This window comes from Melitaea cinxia, chromosome 10 (assembly GCF_905220565.1).
Source record: "Melitaea cinxia chromosome 10, ilMelCinx1.1, whole genome shotgun sequence".
Classification (NCBI taxonomy): domain Eukaryota; kingdom Metazoa; phylum Arthropoda; class Insecta; order Lepidoptera; family Nymphalidae; genus Melitaea; species Melitaea cinxia.
The window spans coordinates 16,361,856-16,383,355 of record NC_059403.1 but is presented as its reverse complement, the minus strand read 5'-3'; the positions used below and the strand labels follow the sequence as shown (position 1 = coordinate 16,383,355).

At 33.1% G+C, this 21,500-nt stretch overlaps 3 protein-coding genes and 1 long non-coding RNA gene across 6 annotated transcripts; 3 read left to right on the top strand and 1 right to left on the bottom strand.

Moving 5' to 3' along the window:
* The first annotated feature begins 1,925 nt into the window (after nucleotides 1–1,925).
* Nucleotides 1,926–5,728, top strand: LOC123656882 (protein C10). 3 transcript variants are annotated; one of them, XM_045592497.1, is made up of 4 exons: nucleotides 1,926–2,106; nucleotides 2,243–2,483; nucleotides 4,603–4,749; nucleotides 5,619–5,728. In XM_045592497.1, the coding sequence occupies exons 2-3, from the start codon at nucleotides 2,255–2,257 to the stop codon at nucleotides 4,734–4,736; spliced, it is 363 nt and encodes a 120-aa protein (XP_045448453.1). In that variant the 5' UTR covers nucleotides 1,926–2,106; nucleotides 2,243–2,254; the 3' UTR covers nucleotides 4,737–4,749; nucleotides 5,619–5,728. The 3 variants fall into 3 exon arrangements, with proteins under 3 accessions (XP_045448453.1, XP_045448451.1, XP_045448452.1); XM_045592495.1 differs by having other exon boundaries at nucleotides 1,927–2,094; nucleotides 2,246–2,483; XM_045592496.1 differs by having other exon boundaries at nucleotides 2,078–2,170; nucleotides 2,246–2,483.
* Nucleotides 5,729–7,014: 1,286 nt separating this feature from the next.
* On the top strand, nucleotides 7,015–8,153 carry LOC123656879 (beta-1,3-galactosyltransferase brn). Its single transcript, XM_045592493.1, has one exon. It carries the CDS (start codon nucleotides 7,052–7,054, stop codon nucleotides 8,087–8,089), a length of 1,038 nt encoding a protein of 345 aa, XP_045448449.1. The 5' UTR covers nucleotides 7,015–7,051; the 3' UTR covers nucleotides 8,090–8,153.
* Nucleotides 8,154–9,485: 1,332 nt separating this feature from the next.
* LOC123656883 lies at nucleotides 9,486–9,712 on the top strand. The gene is made up of 2 exons (XR_006743613.1): nucleotides 9,486–9,628; nucleotides 9,667–9,712. It is a non-coding gene; the product is annotated as an uncharacterized LOC123656883 (long non-coding RNA).
* A 368-nt stretch (nucleotides 9,713–10,080) lies between these two features.
* Nucleotides 10,081–20,001, bottom strand: LOC123656881 (probable low-specificity L-threonine aldolase 2). The gene is made up of 7 exons (XM_045592494.1): nucleotides 19,722–20,001; nucleotides 19,379–19,453; nucleotides 18,025–18,191; nucleotides 16,964–17,184; nucleotides 16,055–16,191; nucleotides 15,110–15,258; nucleotides 10,081–11,379 (listed from the first exon to the last, which is right to left on the bottom strand). The coding sequence occupies exons 1-7, from the start codon at nucleotides 19,924–19,926 to the stop codon at nucleotides 11,203–11,205; spliced, it is 1,131 nt and encodes a 376-aa protein (XP_045448450.1). The 5' UTR covers nucleotides 19,927–20,001; the 3' UTR covers nucleotides 10,081–11,202.
* Nucleotides 20,002–21,500: the final 1,499 nt, after the last annotated feature.

Here is a 21,500-nt window from a genome sequence, read left to right as displayed (position 1 = left end):
ATGTTAATAATTAAAATAGCAATTGTATTCAGTGATTTTGTGCAATGACAGTCTAATAGTGACACGGTGATATGTAAATAACAAGGTATTTTAGTTAAAAACACATTCTCATAATTATAAAAATAAGAGGCATAATGTCTTCGTGATGTAAAGGAGATGGAGCATAAAGTACTTCTGATTTAGAATAATTTAATTGATAAATAAAATGTGATATGAGATATTTTCAGTTTTACCCAACAAATATTTATTTAAAAAAATATAAATAATTACTTACCAATTTTATTTAGGGCTACATGAGTATTTGATAACTAATAAAAATTAACTGATTAATATATCAAATAGATTATGGGTACTTTTTAACCCTAAGCATCTAATTGAGAGGATGTTGCCTTTATATTCTCTGTGGTAAGTGTCCAAAATTTATTTATTTGTGTGTAAGAAGCAGTTTAGCTACTACTAATGCTCAAAAGAAGGTCGACTGTATGTTGCCTGCGGTTCAAATGGAAGAAGTGTTCATAAAAAGTTTTAGAAATTGGCATTCACTTGTGCACCCTCAAAATATTGTTGCAACTGAGAATACTACTGTGTACTAAATATTAAAATAAATAAAAGAAAGGTACATCTACTTACATTATTTTAGTATAGTGACTCACTTTGTTATATCCTCATTAAACACCCCAGTATATTTACAAGTGGACAAAACCCAATTGACTCCAATTACAATAATGACTATTAACGTTATCACGTTGATTGTAATCTCAGTTGATATGATAACATGTCTATGAAAAGATATAAATCATGTAAATAAATAAAATGTTTTGTTGTTGAATGTGAGCAATTTGTTATTTTCAAGTTATTTTGTTTATCCTATAATGTAATCCTATTTGACGTTGTCATTAATTGACAATTGACGTCATAAGTATTTTTTGTTGTATTAGGTAACGAAACGTTTTATAACGATAAATTGTACCGGTAAATAGAATAACGATAGCAATAACGTTACCTCTAATATCGGAATAAATAACGATATATTTATCGATACAAATCAACGTTTAGGAATCACCACATCGATTTACGTCGTGCGAGAAAAATGTTACGGTTCGGTTTTTTAGTTGTATGCGGTATTTAGAATTAATATTTCATTTTACATTGCTAGAGTAGTTAGCTTTAAGACAAAGTAAAATTTAAAAAATGATCAAAGTTTTTAACTTAGCACGTGATCTATAACATTTACAAAACTTCCTATTTGAAGAAACACAGCTAGGAATCGAATATTCTGTATATCCTCGTGTAGAATCAAAATATGTTCATTCAAATAAGCTACAAAAGCACCTTCAAATCGCCATTTTACAAATTAAAATATTAATTATAAATTTAAAGCTACTATTGGTTCAGAATGAAGATTCTGCAGAGAAGAACTGGCAAGAAAATCTATTAATTAAACAATTATACCAAATCTGTATTAAAATACATAACACAGTATCTTATATATTGCATGAAATAGCGTCACGAAGTCCACACATTTTTATCATCTTGCATAGATGGGATCCCAGAGAAACCGAGGGAAACTCTCGAAAATTCGCAAAAGTTTTTACTGGGTGTACCGATTTTGATGATTTTTAATTTAATCGAAAGCCGATGCTTATCATGTGGTCACATTTAAATTTCATCGAGATCTGATTACAACTTTTGGATTAGTCTTTGATAATGCGTATTTACATGAATTGAAGTCGGTTTTTCTTCGTTTGCATGTAGACACAATTATTAGGGTATTCCTTAAATAACATTTTCTGCCGAGACAAGTTAATTCGGAACAGTATTCCAATTTCCAAGCCCTGTTTTTTATTTTAAAATTATAGGCTATTGTTATCTTTGACTCACAGACTATGACCAAATACCGTGCCAAATACCAATAACCAATATCGCAATTCAAATCCAATTAAACAGCAAAACACCTGTAACCTGAGACAAAGAAGCAATTTAGCTTTTTGTGTAAACGATTAATAATTAATAATTACCGATCTTTAAATTTTAAAAAGCACTTCTAACTAACTGTAAGATATCGAATGATATAAAGATAGCCTAACAAAATACGTGAGTAGAGAAACTACGGTCTAGACTAGACTTTGTTTAGGAGTATATTATTAATTAGTCTATTTATAGTGAAAATGTATAGTGAATTTAATATTGGCCATTATGTACTGAGGTACCAATTGTAAATTGTGAATTTTATTTTTATTTTTAGAGCAAATGAATGAACGTAAACATGGCTTCTCCCCCAAACGTATCAGTCCAGACAGTTAGGACAATACTCAGCGAGGTCATAGATTCCTTAGAGTCGCCCGATTATGCGTCTAAGTTGGACGAGGCTAAGGAGGCTGCCGGCAATGAGATGTTGAAAATGATGCAGCTCGTCTTTCCCATGGTAGTTCAGATTGAAATGGAAACAATTAAACGTCATGGATTTAGCAGTTCCCGAGAAGGTAAATTTAATAGTAACATTTTTTAACTATATATTATATGCATAATATCTACATTTTCAGTTAACAAAGTCAGTCAATTATATTATAACTGTAACACTGGAAGTTTCGTGGTCAATCCCCATACTTGGCATATAATTGTATTACCCATACAGATGTTTCTCTTGGTCTGGGCGTTTGTGCTTGTGTGCTGTGTGTGTTTCCATTTCTGGAACCAGACACAGGCATAAACCCTAGTGGAGGTTTATGCCTGTTGGGTGTCATGCGGTTATTTATTCATTTAGTGTATAAAAATTAAAAAAATTAGGTATTTTAGGTAATTAGATATCTATTTACCTTACTTTTTACTACCTTTTTACAGTCTGTTGTATTTCACACATATAAATAAATTTCTTGCCATTATATTTCTCTGTAAATTTATATTTTGCTTTAAGGAGTCATCCTTAAAATATGTTCTTAGCGTGACAAAATATAACACGGGTTGAGAGGCAGGTCTAAGTAAATGTGCCTTTCAAACTTTGTTCAGTTTTTTAATTATAACTAAATAAAGTTTTTTCATGATGATAGAAAGTTACGACATACTTGGAAGCCGATTTACTGTTAAATACATATAAACTATTTTTCGTCATTGAAACTGTGACAGCGTGACAAAATGGGAGGTTGGCATCATAAATGATAAAATTTTGTGTGACATATTTTATTGATGGGCTCTAAGTACGTATATTTAATTGTAAATTTTGTTTATTAGTAAACGTAGTTGAAACTGTTAGTCTCTTGTATTTCAATAAGGAATTATTAATTATTTCCATTTTGAAATACCAGCCGAACTTGATACTGTTTAAATGTGAATTTTATATCTTAATTAGTTATTTAACTGTGTGGGTAAAGAGTTAAAAAAATTACACTCATAAAAAAAGTAGCTATAATCGTCGGCTGTTACCTATAACACAAACATTACGATACTTACCATAGGAACAGACAACCGTGTGTATATTTTATAAGATACTAGCTGACCTGGCAAACTTCGTATCGCCTTATTTTTTTTCTTAAATATAATAATTACATATATCAAAACAAAATATACCCTATCTTTCAAGTTGGATCAAACTGCACACGGTGTGCAAATTTGATTAAAATCGGTTAAGTAGTTTAAGAGTTCATCGCGGACAAACATTGTGACACGAGATTTATATATATTAAGATTTATTTATTATTAATTGTAATATGTTTTATTCCTTTGTGGTTTCTAAAAGCAAATGTTGAAATAATAAACTTAAACTATGGCTTTTCCTGCATGAATTATTGAAAATAGGTACTTAATTTTACATTAAGTTGTATTAATAAAATAATATAATATATTTTGTCAAATTCTTTTATTAATTTTAAAATGAAATATTTCTAATATTTACTTTACTGTAACAGTTGGCTTAACACAAATCAATTCATTTTTTTTTAAATCAAGTAGGCTTCAAAAGTACATTTGACCTGTCATTATTTTCAGTAATTCATATTGTGTAATATTCATATTAATAGAGATAGAGTAGCTGTAAGACTGTGAGACTCGGGGTCATCAGATTCTTATGTAAAGAGCCAGTTTCACTATATGGTAATAAAGTGTATCTTGTAAATAAATTACTGCTACATGTTATCAGCAGAAGGCAAAAGTAAAACTTAGGCTTTTTTCATTTATACTAGTAAAATACAATTTTAGGATTCACAGGTTGTGATTAGAAATATCTGATAGATAAGTGGGGTTTGATGATGAAAAAGGAAAATATTATGTGATAAGCTTTTATCAGTTGGTTATCATCATGTGTCAGATAGTTTTATCAACAAGCAGTGAGAAAGGCCTTAAGCTATGCAGACTATCAGCATTTTACCCTCTTAAATTTCCTTCATTATGATATGTGTTTTATTTAATAATCTCAAACTTTTGACCGCTGTGTTTCTATTTTCATGAATAAGCTGTTTTTTATTAAATAATTTTCTTTTATTACCTTGCCCTGACTATCAACATAAAAAAAACAAAAAAAAAAAGTTGTCTCCTTGGTGCAATCATTAAAATGTTGTGCACATACATACATTTCGACTAACCATTTATATGATTATACATATTTTTTAGGTATAGTGCAATTCACACAGCTCGTGAGGGAAATGGAGACTATGGACAACGAGGTAGCTCGTCTTCACAGTCAAATACGAAGCCACTATTTACCCCCTGTCTCTATCAGCTCCACTGTCGATACTTCCCTGTAATCTCGTGATAAAGGTAAGTTTATTGCTTTACATTTTATATTACTCATTTAAATCACTTTTTTCATACCGCTCTCACCAGCTTACTCTCCAAGTCAAGCGTGCGTAAAGAGTTCGTAGTAACTTTATGTACGGATAGTGAGTTCTTACTAGAATCTTAGGATGTAAATTGAAAAAATAGATTTGTCATAAAAAAATAATTTGTTTATTATTTAATATTATAGATTACCAACAAAACAAAGTCTGTGTATAAATCATTATCAGTTTAAGGTTTTCACTTACCTCAAAACATACAAGACCAAATGTAGTCTCTTGTTTTTGTTATTTATATAGAACCTTCAGTCTTATAGTAGCTTCACGTAGCTTTCACATGTGTTGTCACGTCACTCCCCCCCCCCCCCCCCGATGTCATGTGGTTTTTTTTCTGCAAGAATTTTTCTGCTAAGGTATAACCTTACATTAATTAAAAATAAAGTTTATTGTAAACGAATAATAACAATTTTTACTTAATGTTATGTATAAAACACATATATTTTTTATACCCCTAAGTTAGGGGGGGGGGGGGGGGTAAGGGGGTCAATTCATCAGAAGATAACTACGTAGCTTTACCAAGCTATGTTGGTTTATAGACGCTCCCATAATCGAGCAAAGAAACTACGTTGTAAATTTTTGTTTGAATGTTTTTCTCAAGTTTCTTTGCAATCGTGCGACTCGTCGACGTCTTGTCCTCTTTTCCGCTTACCGCGATAGTGCTGCCAACCTCAGGACGCCAAACCAATCTTAATTTTTCGTTCTGAATTAATCACTATCACCTATATATAAATTTAGTATTAACAATACATTAAAATAAATTTTATTGTATTATTGATTTTTTATTTTTTTGTAGGGCTCTGGTAATCAAAACCTGCACCTTCACATTATCGTACTGCTTGCTTAACAGTTAACACCTGCTAATTGGATATATAATTATGTTTAATAAAAACAACAAATGTGTTTTTTGTAGTTTTTTTGTTTTCCGAATATTATAATAATTATGTTGGAGACAGCCCTTTTTAAGTTAAGGGGGGTGAACCGTCCCTGACTACACGGTATGACTTTAAATATTCCAATTTCTATGCATTCGTGCTGCCTTAGTTGTCTTGAAAGCGCCTTAACTGACTTATATAATTACTAGCTGACTCGGCAAACGTTTACTTGCCGCTAAACGCTATTTAAAAATAGGGGTTGATGGTAGAAGGGTGAACATTTAGGGTTGTATGTATTTTTCAACGCCAAATCATAATATAATAAATAATAAATACTTAATCTAAAAATTAAAAAAAAAAATTGGGGTGGACTACCCTTAAAATTTAGGGGAATGAAAAATAGATGTTCGATTCTCAGACCTACCCAATATGCACACAAAATTTCATGAGAGTCGGTCAAGCCGTTTCGGAGGAGTTTAACTACAAACATCGCGACACGAGAATTTTATATATTAGATAATACCTGTTTAATTAACAAACAAACGTTAATGTTTGATAAGATAGTAAATCCACAGCAAAGGAGGTTAGATTTTAGACAGTGTATGTTATATTTAAATATTCTTTATACTTGTTACTAATTGAAAGATACAAAATTAGCATAATTCCTACTTTAGTAGGAGTTTCTAGATTGAAATCAAAAATTACTTTATTCAAGGCTTCAAAAGTACTGTTGTATCGTCATTTTACAAATTTAAATTACATTTGTTTTTTGTTTTTTTCTTCAATTGACTATAGTTAAATGTGAAGCTACGACCGATTCGGAATCTTGATTCTGCGGAGGAGAATCCGCTGTTACTCCTTGAAAAACTGTATTGTGTGTGTGTGTGTGAGAAGTTGCCAAAAATGATTACATTTCCATAGTGCATAATGCAACATAATATATTAGCTAAGAAGCAAAGATTGAGTGTCTAAATTTTTTACTTGTAGAAATAGTCAAAACATTAAAACTAATAATTATGCGTGTCAGCAACTTCTAAAATATTTTAGTAGAAATTTGGTAGTAGATTTTGCGATGAGTCTATCATGTTGACTTGTTGTACATTTTCAAATCACTGCTACATCATGTTCTAGCGCTAAAGTTGTTTTGCAAGAAATCATGCTATAACGATGAGATCTTTCTACAACTTTCTTCTTGGAATTACTGTATATGTTTGTCTATGATGTAAAATAAAGAATATGTTATTATTTTGTTAGTTATTTATATAGTTTATCATATTTAAGTAATTATGTATTTTTTCTCTTATTTTCAGAAATCAATATTGTGATAGAAGAATCTCAAAAGACTAAATAATAATGAGGAGGAAAAATTTTTTTCAATACGTTGTGTTTGCGTGTGCCGTTTTGTATGTTTATTATTATTTCGGTGTGAGTGACTACATTTATTCCAAGAAATTCGAGAAAGACTTCAATTATCCACTCAATAGAAATATTCAGCCTTTAGTAACAGAAGTAATGCTCGGAAGAAAACCATCAGTCGAACCTATAAACTTTTACCCATACAGGTTTTTAACGAACTCAAGAAAGTGTTACACATTGGAAAAGTTAGACTTGTTCATAGTCGTCAAAACGGCTAGAAGTAATTTCGAAAACCGAAATGCCATCAGACAGACTTTCGGCCAAGAAAACTTAATACCGGGTACAATAATAAGGGTATTATTTTTCATAGGTAGCGATGACGTCCATTCTTCGGTACAAGAAAGACTTAATCAGGAAATGGCCGAATTCAAAGACATCATCCAAATGGATTTTCACGACAGTTACTTCAATAACACGATAAAAACAATGATGTCGTTTCGTTGGCTCTACGAACACTGTTCGAACGCGGATTACTATTTATTCACAGATGACGACATGTACATCTCTGTTAAGAATCTCCTTGATTACGTTAACGATAACGCCTTTTCCAAGAATAATTTAGGGAATGAGGGCCATTCAAGTGTCTTAGATAATGGTACGGATATGATTCTTCTAGCCGGATATGTGTTCAATTCTGCACCCCAAAGATTTCGTTCAAGTAAATGGCACGTATCTTTGGATGAGTATCCGTACGATAAATGGCCGCCGTACGTAACTGCTGGCGCGTACGTAGTCTCTAACCGTTGTATGAGGATTATTTATGCGGGTAGTTTGTTCGTGAAGCACTTTCGTTTCGACGATATATACCTGGGTATTGTCGCGAAGAAGGTAGGTTTAGAACCTACCCACTGTCCTAAGTTCTATTTCTATAAGAAGAATTATAGTATTAAGGGTTATCGAGATGTGATAGCCTCACACGGCTATGATAACCCTGAGGAACTAATTAGGGTTTGGAATGAACAAAATGCGTTGTAATTTTACATTTTAAGTATTGTCACAAAAAGATATTTTATCGATGATAAGCTGAATGAGATTCACACCTAGCTATATTTGACTATGTCGAAATTACAAAAAAAAAAAAAAATTTATTTTATCTTTTTTTTATTGCACTGCTTTAAATTATGTATACAAGTTTAAGGCGAAGTAATATAGCTGTTAGTTTATTTCTCGAAATAAAAATAATTTAGAATGCTCACGTCACCAATAGTCAACTGAAGATATTTATTTGAATTCTGTACATTATATGTTACATAACTTTTTTTATAAATCTACTTTTTCTGCAAATGTTTTAGAATACATTATGTATTATAAATTTACAAGTATTCGATCTTTTTCATCATTACATAATTTAAAACAAAGTCGCATCTCGCTGTATGTATGCTTAGATCTTTAAAACTACGCAACAGATTTTGATGCGGTTTTCTTTAGTAAATAGAGTGGTTCCAGAGGAAGGTTTTTATGTATAATACATGCATTATATAGTAGAGAAACACTGATAGTTTTTGCAGCCGTGCGAAGACATATCGATTTGGAGATTAGAGTAATATTAGATATGGATTGAACATCAAGAATATTAGAATTAAGAATCTCTTTTATTTTATTAGCAATATTATTAATAATAAATACTTTGTAATTTATTTAGGTTTTATTTTTTGTTATAAGGTTTATATTTCGAATTAAAAAAACAAAACTTGGAATATAGTTTTATTTAACATTGACATAAAATAACATTTTTATAAACATAAATATTTTTATAATTATACCATCGAATATAATTTGCACTGGTATAAAACTTTGCTCATAGCAAGAACACAATTGACATTGTCATACAATATCAGCACAAATAAAATGTCATAATTTTTGTACATACATACATACATTTTAAAACGAACGCCACACATTAATTCAATTAAAAATAATTTGTCTTTGAATCACTTCGTTTTATTATTTACAAGTTTTTTTACAGTAAAAATAAATAAATAAATAAAAAAAGTCATACAGAAACATTGATGAAATATTGCATACTTTTTTGAATTGAATTGAATTATTATCACTGAATTAACATTATTTTGTGTAATACAAAGAAGTAATTAATATTTTCGATAAAGTAACATTTATTTACACTCGTTAATTCAAATATTGTTGATGCGATAACGTCTTATAAATCGATGAACACCGGCTGCATGCACGAAAATGTGTCACGTTCCGCCGGAGCCCAAGTGTGCAAGCGAGAAAAAGGAACGATCAGCCCAAGCGTTGGCACAAGACACAGTTATCTCTCTTCTCGCGTGACGTCAGAGCTAGCAGCTCGAAATAATTCAGTGATAATAATTCAATTAATAAAAGAATGCAATATTTCATCAATGTTTCTTTATGAGGTTATCACGTAAAACTATCGTCCGTAAGCCGACTTTACAGACTACCAATTTATTTATTTATTTTTTACTTAAATTATACAGATTAATTACAATTGACTATGTGCTATTAAAATGTATTTACAACGTTTATACATGTGTTGTATGTCAAATGGATTGACGACAGTTTAATAACAGGTTGTATAACAAAAATGTTAGTTATACAAACACATTAAAGGCATAATTTATGGACTTTATTTAAAGAATGTGTGGCGTTGACATTGACCATAATATTTCGAAAATTGTCACTAATATAATAATTACGTCTATGTAATAAAAAATATGTCATTAAAATTGAGCAAACTTTGTTACATTCGAGTTAAAGTTACTTTATTTACACTTAATTAAACAAAAATTACGTTCAATACATACAAATATATGTAAATAATAGTTATTTGGTACATTAAAATATTTTTTATAAAAAATTATTATTAATAATTAATGGCTACCCGTTGTCCACGGACATCTGCAACATTAGAGTTCCAAGTGCGTTTCCGGCCTTTAGGGATATGTTATTATAATAAAAATTAATCAACAATAAAACGAAATATTTAATAGAACATTAAAATTAGATTTCATCACTACTGATTAAATCATACAATGATTTTTATTTTGGAATATATTTTTTATAAAACCCCTACACAAGTATATTTTTTATTGGTCAACACTAGAATCACTATGTAAAAAAAAAAAAAAAAAAAAAACAATTTATTGATAACATGAGTTGTAGGCTAGTTGACGGTTTATTTCTCGACCACGGCAAAGTCAAAGGGAGGGTTATAATTTTAGCAATCTGTGTATGTATGTATGTTCATCTGTTCCCTCATATCTCCCAAAATACTTGTCATATTTAGCCAAATAACGTATCATAAGAAGCGTCTTAATTGTCCTATGGTTATAGGATGTATGATTTAACATTATATTTTATGTGGCGCCCTCTAAACGACACAAAGTGACGAACGATTTTTTTTTGTCGTAGTCGAGTTTTAGTTTTTAACTATCTTGTTTTATTGATTTTATTTACAATGTTAAGTAATGTTGCACTGGTAACGTTGTGTTAAAGAAGTTATTGTGACTGAATTTACAATCAGTTTGTGTTAGGCTAAGAGCCTGTGTATACTTGGCAGCACGGCAAGAAATCTTATCAAATATCCAAATACCCTAGGATTATCAACCTAACCATAATATAAAAAGCACCTTTTCCATTTGTAATGTGTATGTGCGATAACTTTTATTGAATCACAAATATTTAAGATTATAAATGTCTAACTGATAGTAAATTACACAAAGTTAAAAACCTACCATTTACCTACACTACTCCCTCTATTCGATTGATTTTTTAATGTACATAACTTTCGAATAGGGAACGTACCCATACTGCGTGACTCGTTCAGAGGGGGGAAAAGAGTATAAATACCACTCTTGGTCACAGGGGCAATCGATCATCTTTAGAAAAATCTCACGTTTTTTGGGCTGTATTCAAATATGGAACTTTTTAAACTCAAGTGGCAACACTGCCGCACATACGTCAGGACGTCAGCTGATTAATAACTGACTACCTACGTAAATAGTAACAGATACATCACGAAGTACGGACACGTTCCCTAATTAGTATATTTGGCACCTAAAAATTCCTAGTCTTGCCGTCCTGCCAGTAGAGTCTAGGTAATTTTTTTAGCTCTTGATAGAATGTGCAGCATCCAGCTCCTTGAAAACGTATGTGATCTTCATTATAGCGAGCCAGAGATCCTCATCTTGTATCTCACGGTGAAGTGTGATACGAATTGTTTTCTCATCGAAGTTTATAGCTTTGACTATCACGCCTTCGTCGTTCGTTGTCTTGCAATCGCCCTTTTGACATTAAATAATAATTTTGCAGTTGTAGACTAAAATTTGCAAATTGTTATGATATTTTTACTGATATAAGGCTCATTTGGAAATATCTAAGTCAAAACTTGGAGCAATTCGAATGTGGTTGTTATAAATAAATAGATATCTATATCTATATATGATAAGCAACTTAATGCTTGTGTATATGTAAAAGAAGTAAAAGACTAGTCATATAATAAACGACCATCCAGATGATTTATTCTTGATAACAGGTGACTTTAATATTTCTGATGCCATTTGGATTGATTGTGATGCATCATCGAACAAAAAACTACTAAATAAAAATAATAATTACGCAGTTGAATTATTGAATGACTTCTTAAATTTTACTGGACTTACTCAATCGAATGGTGTACTTAATGCAAAAAAACGTATTTTAGATTTAGTCATGAGTAATTTTAATTGTAAAACTTCAGCAGCCATCGAATATTTACTACCTGAAGATGCACACCATAAAGCTATAGAATTAGATTTCGCGATTAATTTAACACCCCCTTTGAAATCAGTACCTTCTTACACTTTTAATTTTTCTGCTGGTGATTTTGACTCTATTAACACACAACTAAAAAATATTGATTGGCATACACTGTTCGATTCGTCTGACGTAGAAACTTGTGTAAAGATTTTTTATGACATTTTAGATGATTTAATTACTAAATTTGTTCCTCGTAAATTAATAAACAAATCGTGTTCCTTTCCAATGTGGCACAACAAACCTCTTAGAAAACTTTTAAACGAAAAAAATAAATATCACAAAAAATGGAAAATTTATAAAAATCCACTTGATTATGAAAGTTTTAAAATTTTAAGGAAACGTGCTAAATCTATGCAAATTAAATGTTTTACAGATTATGTTAGTTATGCAGAAAATAAAATTAAATCACATCCTAACTTCTTCTGGTCATATATAAAAACAATAAAAGCCTCTAAGGGTCTGCCACGGACAATGACTTACAAGGGAGTAACAACGTCAGATGAACAGCGGATATGCGATTTTTTTAATGAACATTTCTATTCCGTTTTTGAGAGGCCATTGGGTAATTCAACTGTATGCCTAGATACAACTAAAAACACAGTCATTGAAATAAGCTCACTTGATATTACCCAAGATCTAGTGTATAAAGAGTTGAAAAATGTAGATGTTAGTAAAGGTGCTGGTCCTGACCGTGTGCATCCTTTACTTATCAGTAAATGCTCCAGCGGACTAACTCTCCCAATTACTCTTATTTTTAAGAGATCTTTGAGCGAGGGTTGCTTTCCATCTTTATGGAAAAATGCTTGGATAACACCAATACCAAAAGGCAGTATAACACAAGATATTGTCAATTACCGTCCTATATCTAAGTTGTGTCAATTTGGTAAAATACTTGAAAAGATCATAGCTGCTAAGATGTTCAATGCAGTACGACGAGTGCTTTCAATAAATCAGCATGGTTTTTGCAGGGGTCGTGGCGTTGAAAGTAATTTATTATCATTTACTGAAATGGTAACTGAAGCCATGGATCGAAATCTTCAGGTTGATGCCATTTACACTGATTTTGCTAAAGCGTTTGATAAAATCTGTCACAATACTTTGCTTTCAAAGCTTTTCTATCTCGGAATCCACGGAGATTTGTTCCGTTGGATATCTTCTTATATAAGAAATCGTAGTCAGGCTGTTGTAATATCGGGTCATCGTTCTCGGTATAAGGATATACCCTCTGGAGTTCCACAGGGTTCGGGTCCGCTGTTATTTACCTTATATATTAATGATCTTTCTGACTCAATCAGTAACTCTAGGGTATTAATGTATGCCGACGACACTAAAATATTTAGGATTATTCAAGATACCAATGATTCGAATCTTTTACAGGAAGATCTCAATAGTTTCGTTGATTATTGCCATAATAATAATCTCTTCCTTAACATAAACAAGTGCTTTGCAATAACATACACTCGTAAAAAAAATCCCATCCATAAAAATTATAAGTTATGCGATAATGTTTTGTCAAAAGTTAATGAAATCCGGGATCTTGGCGTTATTTTAGATTCTAAATTAAGTTACATATCTCATATTGAAAATATTTTAAATAAGGCATATAAATTTTTAGGTTTCATTTTGCGTGTGGGTAAACCATTTAAAAGTGCTTTCACCTATAAGATTCTATATAACAGCTATGTCCGTAGTCGTTTAGAATTTGCTAGTTGCGTCTGGAATCCTTATCAAAAAGTACATGTAGAGAAAATAGAGAGATTGCAAAAGAAATTTCTTAAGTCGTTAGAGTATAGAGTTGGCAATAATTATATAGACTATAGCAGTTCTTTAAAAATACACAAGCTGTCAGGCCTTGCTGAAAGGCGAGACTGTAACGATGCAATTTATCTATTTAAGATTCTAAATAATATGGTTGATGCCCCTTTTCTGCTTTCTAATATCTACTTCCGCATTCCTCGCAGGCAAGAAAGAAGTGTCCGCAAAAAGGATTTGTTTACAATACCTAAAAGTAGGGCACGCTACACCGCCAATAGTTTCATACGACGTACATGTAAATTGTATAATGATAGATTAAGTGATATAGATATATTTGGTATGAGTAAAAAAATCTTTAAAAGAGATCTAATTAGAGTATTGAATGAATAAAATATTTTCTTCTTTTAAAAATGTAACAATCTAGCTGTACAAGTTTCATATTTTATTTTATTTTTTATTTTGTATGATATTTCAGGGAGCTATAGGTTTAAAATTATTATCATAAATGTATTTTTATTACATTGTATGCAACTGTTTGTTCCTAAATAAAAAAAAAAAAAAAAAAAAAAAATATGTAACAGCCGACTGTTATAGACATTTTTTTTATAAATATACACAGACATTGTACATATATAAATAAATATAAATATTACACCCAGACTCAGGCGGGAATCGAACCAGCAACCCGCGGAGCTGAAAGCAGAGCCACTATAGACTACACCAACAAGCTAGTCAAAAGTGCTTTCATCAAGTAGTACTTTAACGTTACAAGATATCACGGTCAAATAATATTACTCTCAGTAGTGTTGTTGTGATAAAGATGGGAAGAGTCAGGGGTAGGGTTGGCAACGCTTTGATATTGCAGGTGTCATAGGCTATAGAAACCATCGCTTACCATTAGGTGGACCTTACACTTTTTTGTCCCACAAGTGGTATTATACGGGATACCGCACACTTAGTGATGAAATGTCTTTGCAGTGTAATTACCTTCTTTAACTTGCGAAATTGCTGATTTTGCATATAGTACTGCACATATGACAAATGTTCCTCTGTCTATATATACTTACAATTATCTCAATAAATTCATTGTTAGATTGACTTTCATTGAGTTTGGACTAGAGACGATAAGATAACCTCTTACCATCAGATGGGCTACACTTCGACACCAGCAATTTATACTAAGCTAACTCTTAAAAGTGAACATTACAATAGAGACTTATAAAAGGGAAAAACGTGATACCTTTTATATTAATTAAGAAACTTATTTGAAATTTGGTATCTTTAATAGTTAATTTATTCATTGCAATTTCACATTTTTTTTATTACATATACAAACACATTTTATCAAGTTCGCATTGAAAAAAACAAACTTATCGAAAAGTCGAATTGGCGTAGTATAAATTGTTGGTGTCGACTTGTTTGTCACATTAGTGGGATAAATAAATAAACAGTTGGTCTCACCTGGGTCTCCGCAAGGCTGACCTGCTCCAGCCTTTGGAGCACCATATCGGAGGTCAATGAGCTGGTCTCCGCGATGCGAACCAACACCATATTGGTGTGTTGACTTGCCACATCCACTGAGAACGACTTGAGGAAGAGACCGTGGATCACTGGGGATAATGATTGTCTATATTTGAAAAGACTGCCTCAGATTTCTTCTAAACTTATACATATTGATATTAACGACTAATGAACGATGCGTTTGCGCAACGATCACAGCACCGGCTTATGGCTGTTGTGCTGGTGATCAATTCCATGACATACCTACATTTGTATTTGCCAAACAGATGTTTGTCGGCTTTGTCGCGGTCTTGGCGTTGGTGTTTATGTGGTGTGTGTTGTTAGCAGTAAATTTTAGTGGGGTCTGTTGAGTGTGAGACATTTGCTTATTAAGTTAGACCAGTGTTTCCCAAAGTGGGCGATAACGTCCCGTTGTGGGCGCTGCAGTACAAAAGTGTAAGAGACCTAGAAAAAAAAATGGTGCCATTGTGTAGAGGCTTGGGGGGCGATTTGTCATTTAATCTATAAGGACTCTCGACTACAACTTGTGAACATCACCTAAAATTCATTAAAATATTGCTCAAAGGAGGCACTATAAAATAATTTATTCTCTTAGTGAGCAGTAGACAAAATAAGTTTGGGAACCCTTGAGTTAGACTATCTTAGAAACAGTCGACCGTGTGTATTTATGTTAAAGACATTTACGATACGTTTCAGCCTAAACATCCCACAGCTGGGCATAGGCCTCTTTCTCCATGTAGGAGAAGGATTGGAGCTTAATCCACCACGCTGCTTCACTGCGGGTCGGCGGATATGTTCCCACTATGAGTAACGATCGCCACCAGGTATTTATGATAAGAACCGATTATTGAACCTTCCTTCCTACCTTCCACCTTCCTTACCTACCTTCGGCCAGCAGGCGCGCGCGGCGGTGGTCCAGCGCCAGCGCCGGCGCCACCTCGTCCAGCGCCACGACGCACGCGGCCGCCAGCACGCCCGCCTGCCGCATGCCGCCGCCCAGCATCTTGCGCATGCGCCGCGCCCTGAAAGTTGACAGGGCCATATACGTCCAGTCATTGACTGTCTCCATTTACCTAACATTTTTAAAGTAAAACGCACGCTTGACTTGGGGAGTGAGCTGAATGCGTGATGAGAGCGTTACTTAAAGTATGATCGGGCGAGGCGAACGGAGCGAGAGAGAGAGGTGCGAGCACACATTTTCTTTCTCTCTCTATCTTTCTCTCATAGCCATAGTTACGTTTCGTATGTCTAAGACATAGTGCAGACTTATTATGCAGAAGTTTTACTTCTATGTATGTGTTTTCTATGTAAAAGATCTTTCTTTTTGTGTATAATAAAGTATATTTCCATAGTATTGTGCTGTATTGTAAAGTGACGATACCAAATAAAATTCATTAAGTTATCTAATCCACACCATAAACACTATAAGGCATAGCAGAATATATCTTGCTCAAAATCTGGTGCAGCCCGTCTAGGAGTATATCATCCTTACAGAAGATCACAACTAAATAACATTCCTCTCAAGTAGTATTGTGTTCCTGTAATGAGTGAGATGGCCAGAGCTTTTGAGTAGTATCGGGAGGAGAAATTCTAATAGCCACCTCAGTTCAGAGTGGACACTTAGTATACAGTGACGTCATAAAAGCACAAGGGATAGAGGTTTTCACAATTGTTTTACTGGAAGTCAAACTTACAAACTGATGCTTGTTTCATGTTGATATGTCGCTTAGAATCTGAGATATACAAACTTCTTGAACAACTACTTTTGTTATATGTTATAGAGTAATCACTCACTGTTCGATAAAGTGGCAAGATCCAACAAGAGCAGAACCGACCGGTGCAGATAAGTTCTTACTGAAGCACAACGATACGCTGTCGCAGTCCTTGACAATCCTCTCCGGAGCTATCCCTAGGTATGTGCTAGCGTTCAGCAACCTGGCTCCGTCCATATGCAGTGGTATACTGTGCTTCTTGCACAGTTCAGATAGATTATCTATCCATTCTAGGGGTAAGACCTAGAAAAAATTTGACTGAATTCTTCAATGTGTACTATGGTAATAACTTTTTATATGGATTTAAAAAAAGGATGTTCTCAGTTCGATTTTTTTTTAAGATTTCAAAGAATGGACGAGGTTCTCAATTAGACTGTTTTATGTGTCACCTCATAAAGTTTTGATGTAGTGATTTTGTAATTCTTTTTTAAATCCTAACCTGATGCTTGTCATGTGGAGAAGTACTTTTTTAGTTATATCTAACATAGCATATTTCATTGACTACTGACATATTTGATTGATGACTGTCGTGTACACTAGTACATTGAAGTCAGTGTTTTTCATTTGTGACAATGATGTTTTTGTATATGGTTCCTGCTTGATACCAAACCTATCTCAGGGAAAGCAGTATTGGTTTGAAAATTTATTTTGAAGTAACAAATATATTTACAAACACTAGAAAGGCATTCCAGGCCACTATTTCACAGATTTACTGAGGTAGAGTGAGGCACGGCAGGAAATTTCCTGCTCAAAACAAGGAGCAGACCACACCTAAATAATACTGTTTTCAAGCAGTGTTGTTTTCCTGTTGGTGAGTAAGGTGAACAGAGCTCTTGGGGGGACTCAGGGATAGGGTCGGCAACACGCTTGCGATACTTCTGGAGTTCCAAACGCCTTATAAGCTATGGTAATTGCTTACCATCATGTGGGCTGTACGCATGTTTGCTGACCTAGTTATATTAAAAAAAAAAAGGATTTATGTTCGTGCATTTCAGAAAATATGGTTAATCATAAGTTATTATCATTCGATTAAATCATAGTTACACTAACAGATTATTTTGTAGGATAATTTATGAAACTAACCTTTCCACCGCAGTAGTTATGCGTATTCTCTATAGCCACAAGAGAAGTAATAGGCTCATGAATATTTGATCCGCGTATTCTACTTTCCAACTCTTTTAAATCAAACGTCCCATCTGGTTTATTCTGGATTGTACTTAACAAAACCCCTGCTACATGAGCAGCACCACCTTGAAAAGTAAAGTATACAATACATGTGATAGCATATACCTTCTGATTCATGGCATATCTATACCTATATTGGCTATATTATAAAGCTGAAGAGTTTGCTTGTTTGTTTGCTTACTTGAATGCACTAATCTCAGGAACTACTGGTCTGATTTGAAAAATTCTTTTAGTGTTAGCTAGCCCATTTATTGAGGAAGGCTATAGGCTATATATCATCGCGCTAAGACAAATAGGAGCGGAGCAATAATGAAATATGTTTCAAAATCAGGGATTTTTTTTCCATTTGAGAGCTTCCGCTGCATGCGCTGCGTAAACAGTAAAAGTTTCGCAAAAATCATGTATGACAGAATTGAGTCACGCGGACAATGTGTATACAGAAAAATGTGAGTAGGTTTTAGTTTTAATGGTCGTATGTTTCGGCTTAATTAGTCATAATATCTTTTAATAGAAAATCAGATCTACATAGCTTTCAGCTCAGTTCTATATTGTAAGACCTATAAGGGCTTTTATTCTGAGCTTTGTCTTCCTTAACTTGAATTTTTTAGCAAATGATACATTTATAACGCAATAACAAAAAAAAAAAAAAAACAATATTTTTAAACCTAATTTAATTATAAATTAACATATATTTTTTTTTTTATAGCCAGGATGCATTAAAATTATATTCGTAGATATAGTTTATCTCATAACTGACATGACAATAGATAATTATGTAAAGTAGTAAGTCTGAGAAGGCTGTATAAGCGCTTGAATAAAATTATAATATATTTTATAACATTATAAATTATACATAACTAGCGACCCGCCCCAGCTTCGCACGGTTGCAAAAACTATCAGTGTCTACTATATTATGCATGTATTATACATATAAACCTTTCTCTTGAATCACTCTATTTACTAAAGAAAACTGCATCAAAATCTGTTGCATACTTTTAAAGTCCTAAACATACGACAGCGGGAAGCGACTTTTTCTTTTATACTATGTAATGATTAGATAATTGTTAATTTTTTACACCAAATTGCCTCTACTGGTGACAAGAAGACTTACATTTGAGCCTAGAGATTTAAAACTAGGATTTAACAGGGAAATGCCCACCAGCATTATTGATACTATTCCATGTGGATATGATACGGCAACTATTTAAGCAATAAGTTTTTTAACTAAATAGTAGTTTTAAAAGGTACAGACCTTGTTCATACTTGTAGATGTGTGAGTAGTTACCAACGATTGCCTCTGAACCTCTTTTATTGCAGTGTACCATAACTGAAATAAAATTTTATTATTATTTAAACTTAGACAATAATTTACTGGTATTTTGACTACAATATATGATTAACGCCTATTATAATTGCGTACCATCTTTCAAAAAAAGGGTTCTATAAGCCATTGCTTTATAAAATTAAATGTAGCATTACCAAATTTGTTTTTTCTTTTATATTAGGTAATAAAATTCAGTTATTTCAGTCTTAAATTTTAAATACCATACATATGATACATGTGATAAGTATAAACGGTTCGGGTTACAACTTACTGGCAATTATATTGGCCATCGTACCACTGGGTACAAACAATGCCGCTTGTTTTCCTAATAAATTAGCTACTTTGCTCTCCAGTGCATTTACTGTCGGATCTTCCTTATACACATCATCTCCTAAAGCTGAATTCACCATTGCATGCTTCATAGATTCAGTCGGCTTAGTAACCGTATCCGATCTCAAATCCACAATATATGCCATGTTTCTAGTTTATATGACTTTCTTACTAAGAAAAACTTTCAATTAAAAACGTTTGTATTCAATAGCATAACTTAAACACCTAAGGAGATTCTTATTCACCAAATGGCGGCTCTGGTATACGACTGGTTACTGCTATATGTTAAATTTATAACAACTATGTTACTTAACCGTATTCAGTTTGAAGATATCAAGATAATTCAACATCGAGCTTGAAGCCTTGAACTCATCAAAAAAAAAAAAACATTAGGTAAATAGATAATGCAGTATATTAATAATCAGTGATAATAATTTAAAATAGTTTATGGTTGTTACTGTCAAATATTAATTAATTTCAGTTTGTATAGAAAATTATACTCTAAGTCATTGGAGTAAAATTTGAAATCCGAAATAATAAAAAGTCAAATCAAAGTTTTATACCAGTGCGTTCCACTAAGCGACCACAACGCTCTTTCTATCGATCCACCTAAGGCCAGTGGCCAGTGATCCTCGCAAGCGACCGCTCGACGTCATTGATAACGTCACTTTTGGCGTTTGCGACCACATTGTGCAGTGTGCACAGTTCACCCGAAAAATATAAGTTTTCATCAAAACGTCAAATTCATTTTCAAGTCAATGTCGATTCAGCAAAAATGCAATGATAAATTTCCGGGAATCCATGATGAATTCAATTTTATTCCGGTCCATGCGAAATATTTACTCTTTACTTTAGGGTGTAAAGGTCCTCATCACCCATCGAAAAGGGAGGATCCTCCGACAAGACGGAAGTTGTGTCTGGTAGGCTACTGCCTCAACGGTTGTTATCGGGTTTTTGTGTATATATTAAATGTTCAGATAGCTTTAATATCGCCATGTAGGATACGTCAGTTCTTAGTTCGTATATTGCGTGATAGATGTCACTACAAACACTATTTTTACTTACCTTCACATAAATTAAAACTTTCAAACAGTTATGTATCACTGTTACACAGTAAATTTAAAACAAAAGGATAAAAAATAAGTACGGCTAGTTTTTTGAAATATTAAGAATTTCTTAAATGTTAAGGACAGTAAGAAGGTGAAGCGTGTTTTTTTGCTGCTCGAAGCATAGGTACGGCTCACCCTTTGGTAAGCTCTAGCTTATAGACACCTGCAACACTACAAGCATCTCAAGCGGCTGACTCACACACACACAGACACAGCAAAACAACGCTCCTCAAGCAATATTATTTTATATTAGCTGATATCTCATTTAAGGTCGAGGTACTTTCCCCTATCAGACTGATCCGGATTTTGAACAGGATATTTCCTGCTGTGCTCTTTTTTTCTACGTAGAGAAAATTCTTCATGGATACCAGCGCCCAGCGCGGGGGTGCCAGAGGGTTATATCAGACTCCCACTGACTAAAAAACCACCACGTGTGAGCAGTCGTCCGCCTAGGTAGGGCGAGATGGGGTTGCGCTAGCATTCGCCACCTCGCTCCGGTGCGGCGGTAGGCCTGGACAAAGCCTCCGGGCCCCGGTTCCTGCTATGCCCTACCTCAGTTATATTCTCTCCGTGCCAATTATAAAACAATTAAAAATGAGCCGCCCAAGATA

Excerpts from the sequence above, each read along its gene's own strand:
- LOC123656882 (XM_045592497.1), top strand. The coding sequence starts at position 2,255 with ATGAACGTAAACATGGCTTCTCCCCCAAACGTATCAGTCCAGACAGTT. Across the intron at positions 2,484-4,602 it reads ATTTAGCAGTTCCCGAGAAG|GTATAGTGCAATTCACACAG; the intron begins GTAAATTTAATA and ends CATATTTTTTAG.
- LOC123656879 (XM_045592493.1), top strand. The coding sequence starts at position 7,052 with ATGAGGAGGAAAAATTTTTTTCAATACGTTGTGTTTGCGTGTGCCGTT.
- LOC123656881 (XM_045592494.1), bottom strand. The coding sequence starts at position 19,926 with ATGGCATATATTGTGGATTTGAGATCGGATACGGTTACTAAGCCGACT. Across the intron at positions 18,192-19,378 it reads CATCTACAAGTATGAACAAG|GTGGTGCTGCTCATGTAGCA; the intron begins GTCTGTACCTTT and ends TTACTTTTCAAG. Across the intron at positions 15,259-16,054 it reads CGCGCGCCTGCTGGCCGAAG|TGATCCACGGTCTCTTCCTC; the intron begins GTAGGTAAGGAA and ends CATTATCCCCAG.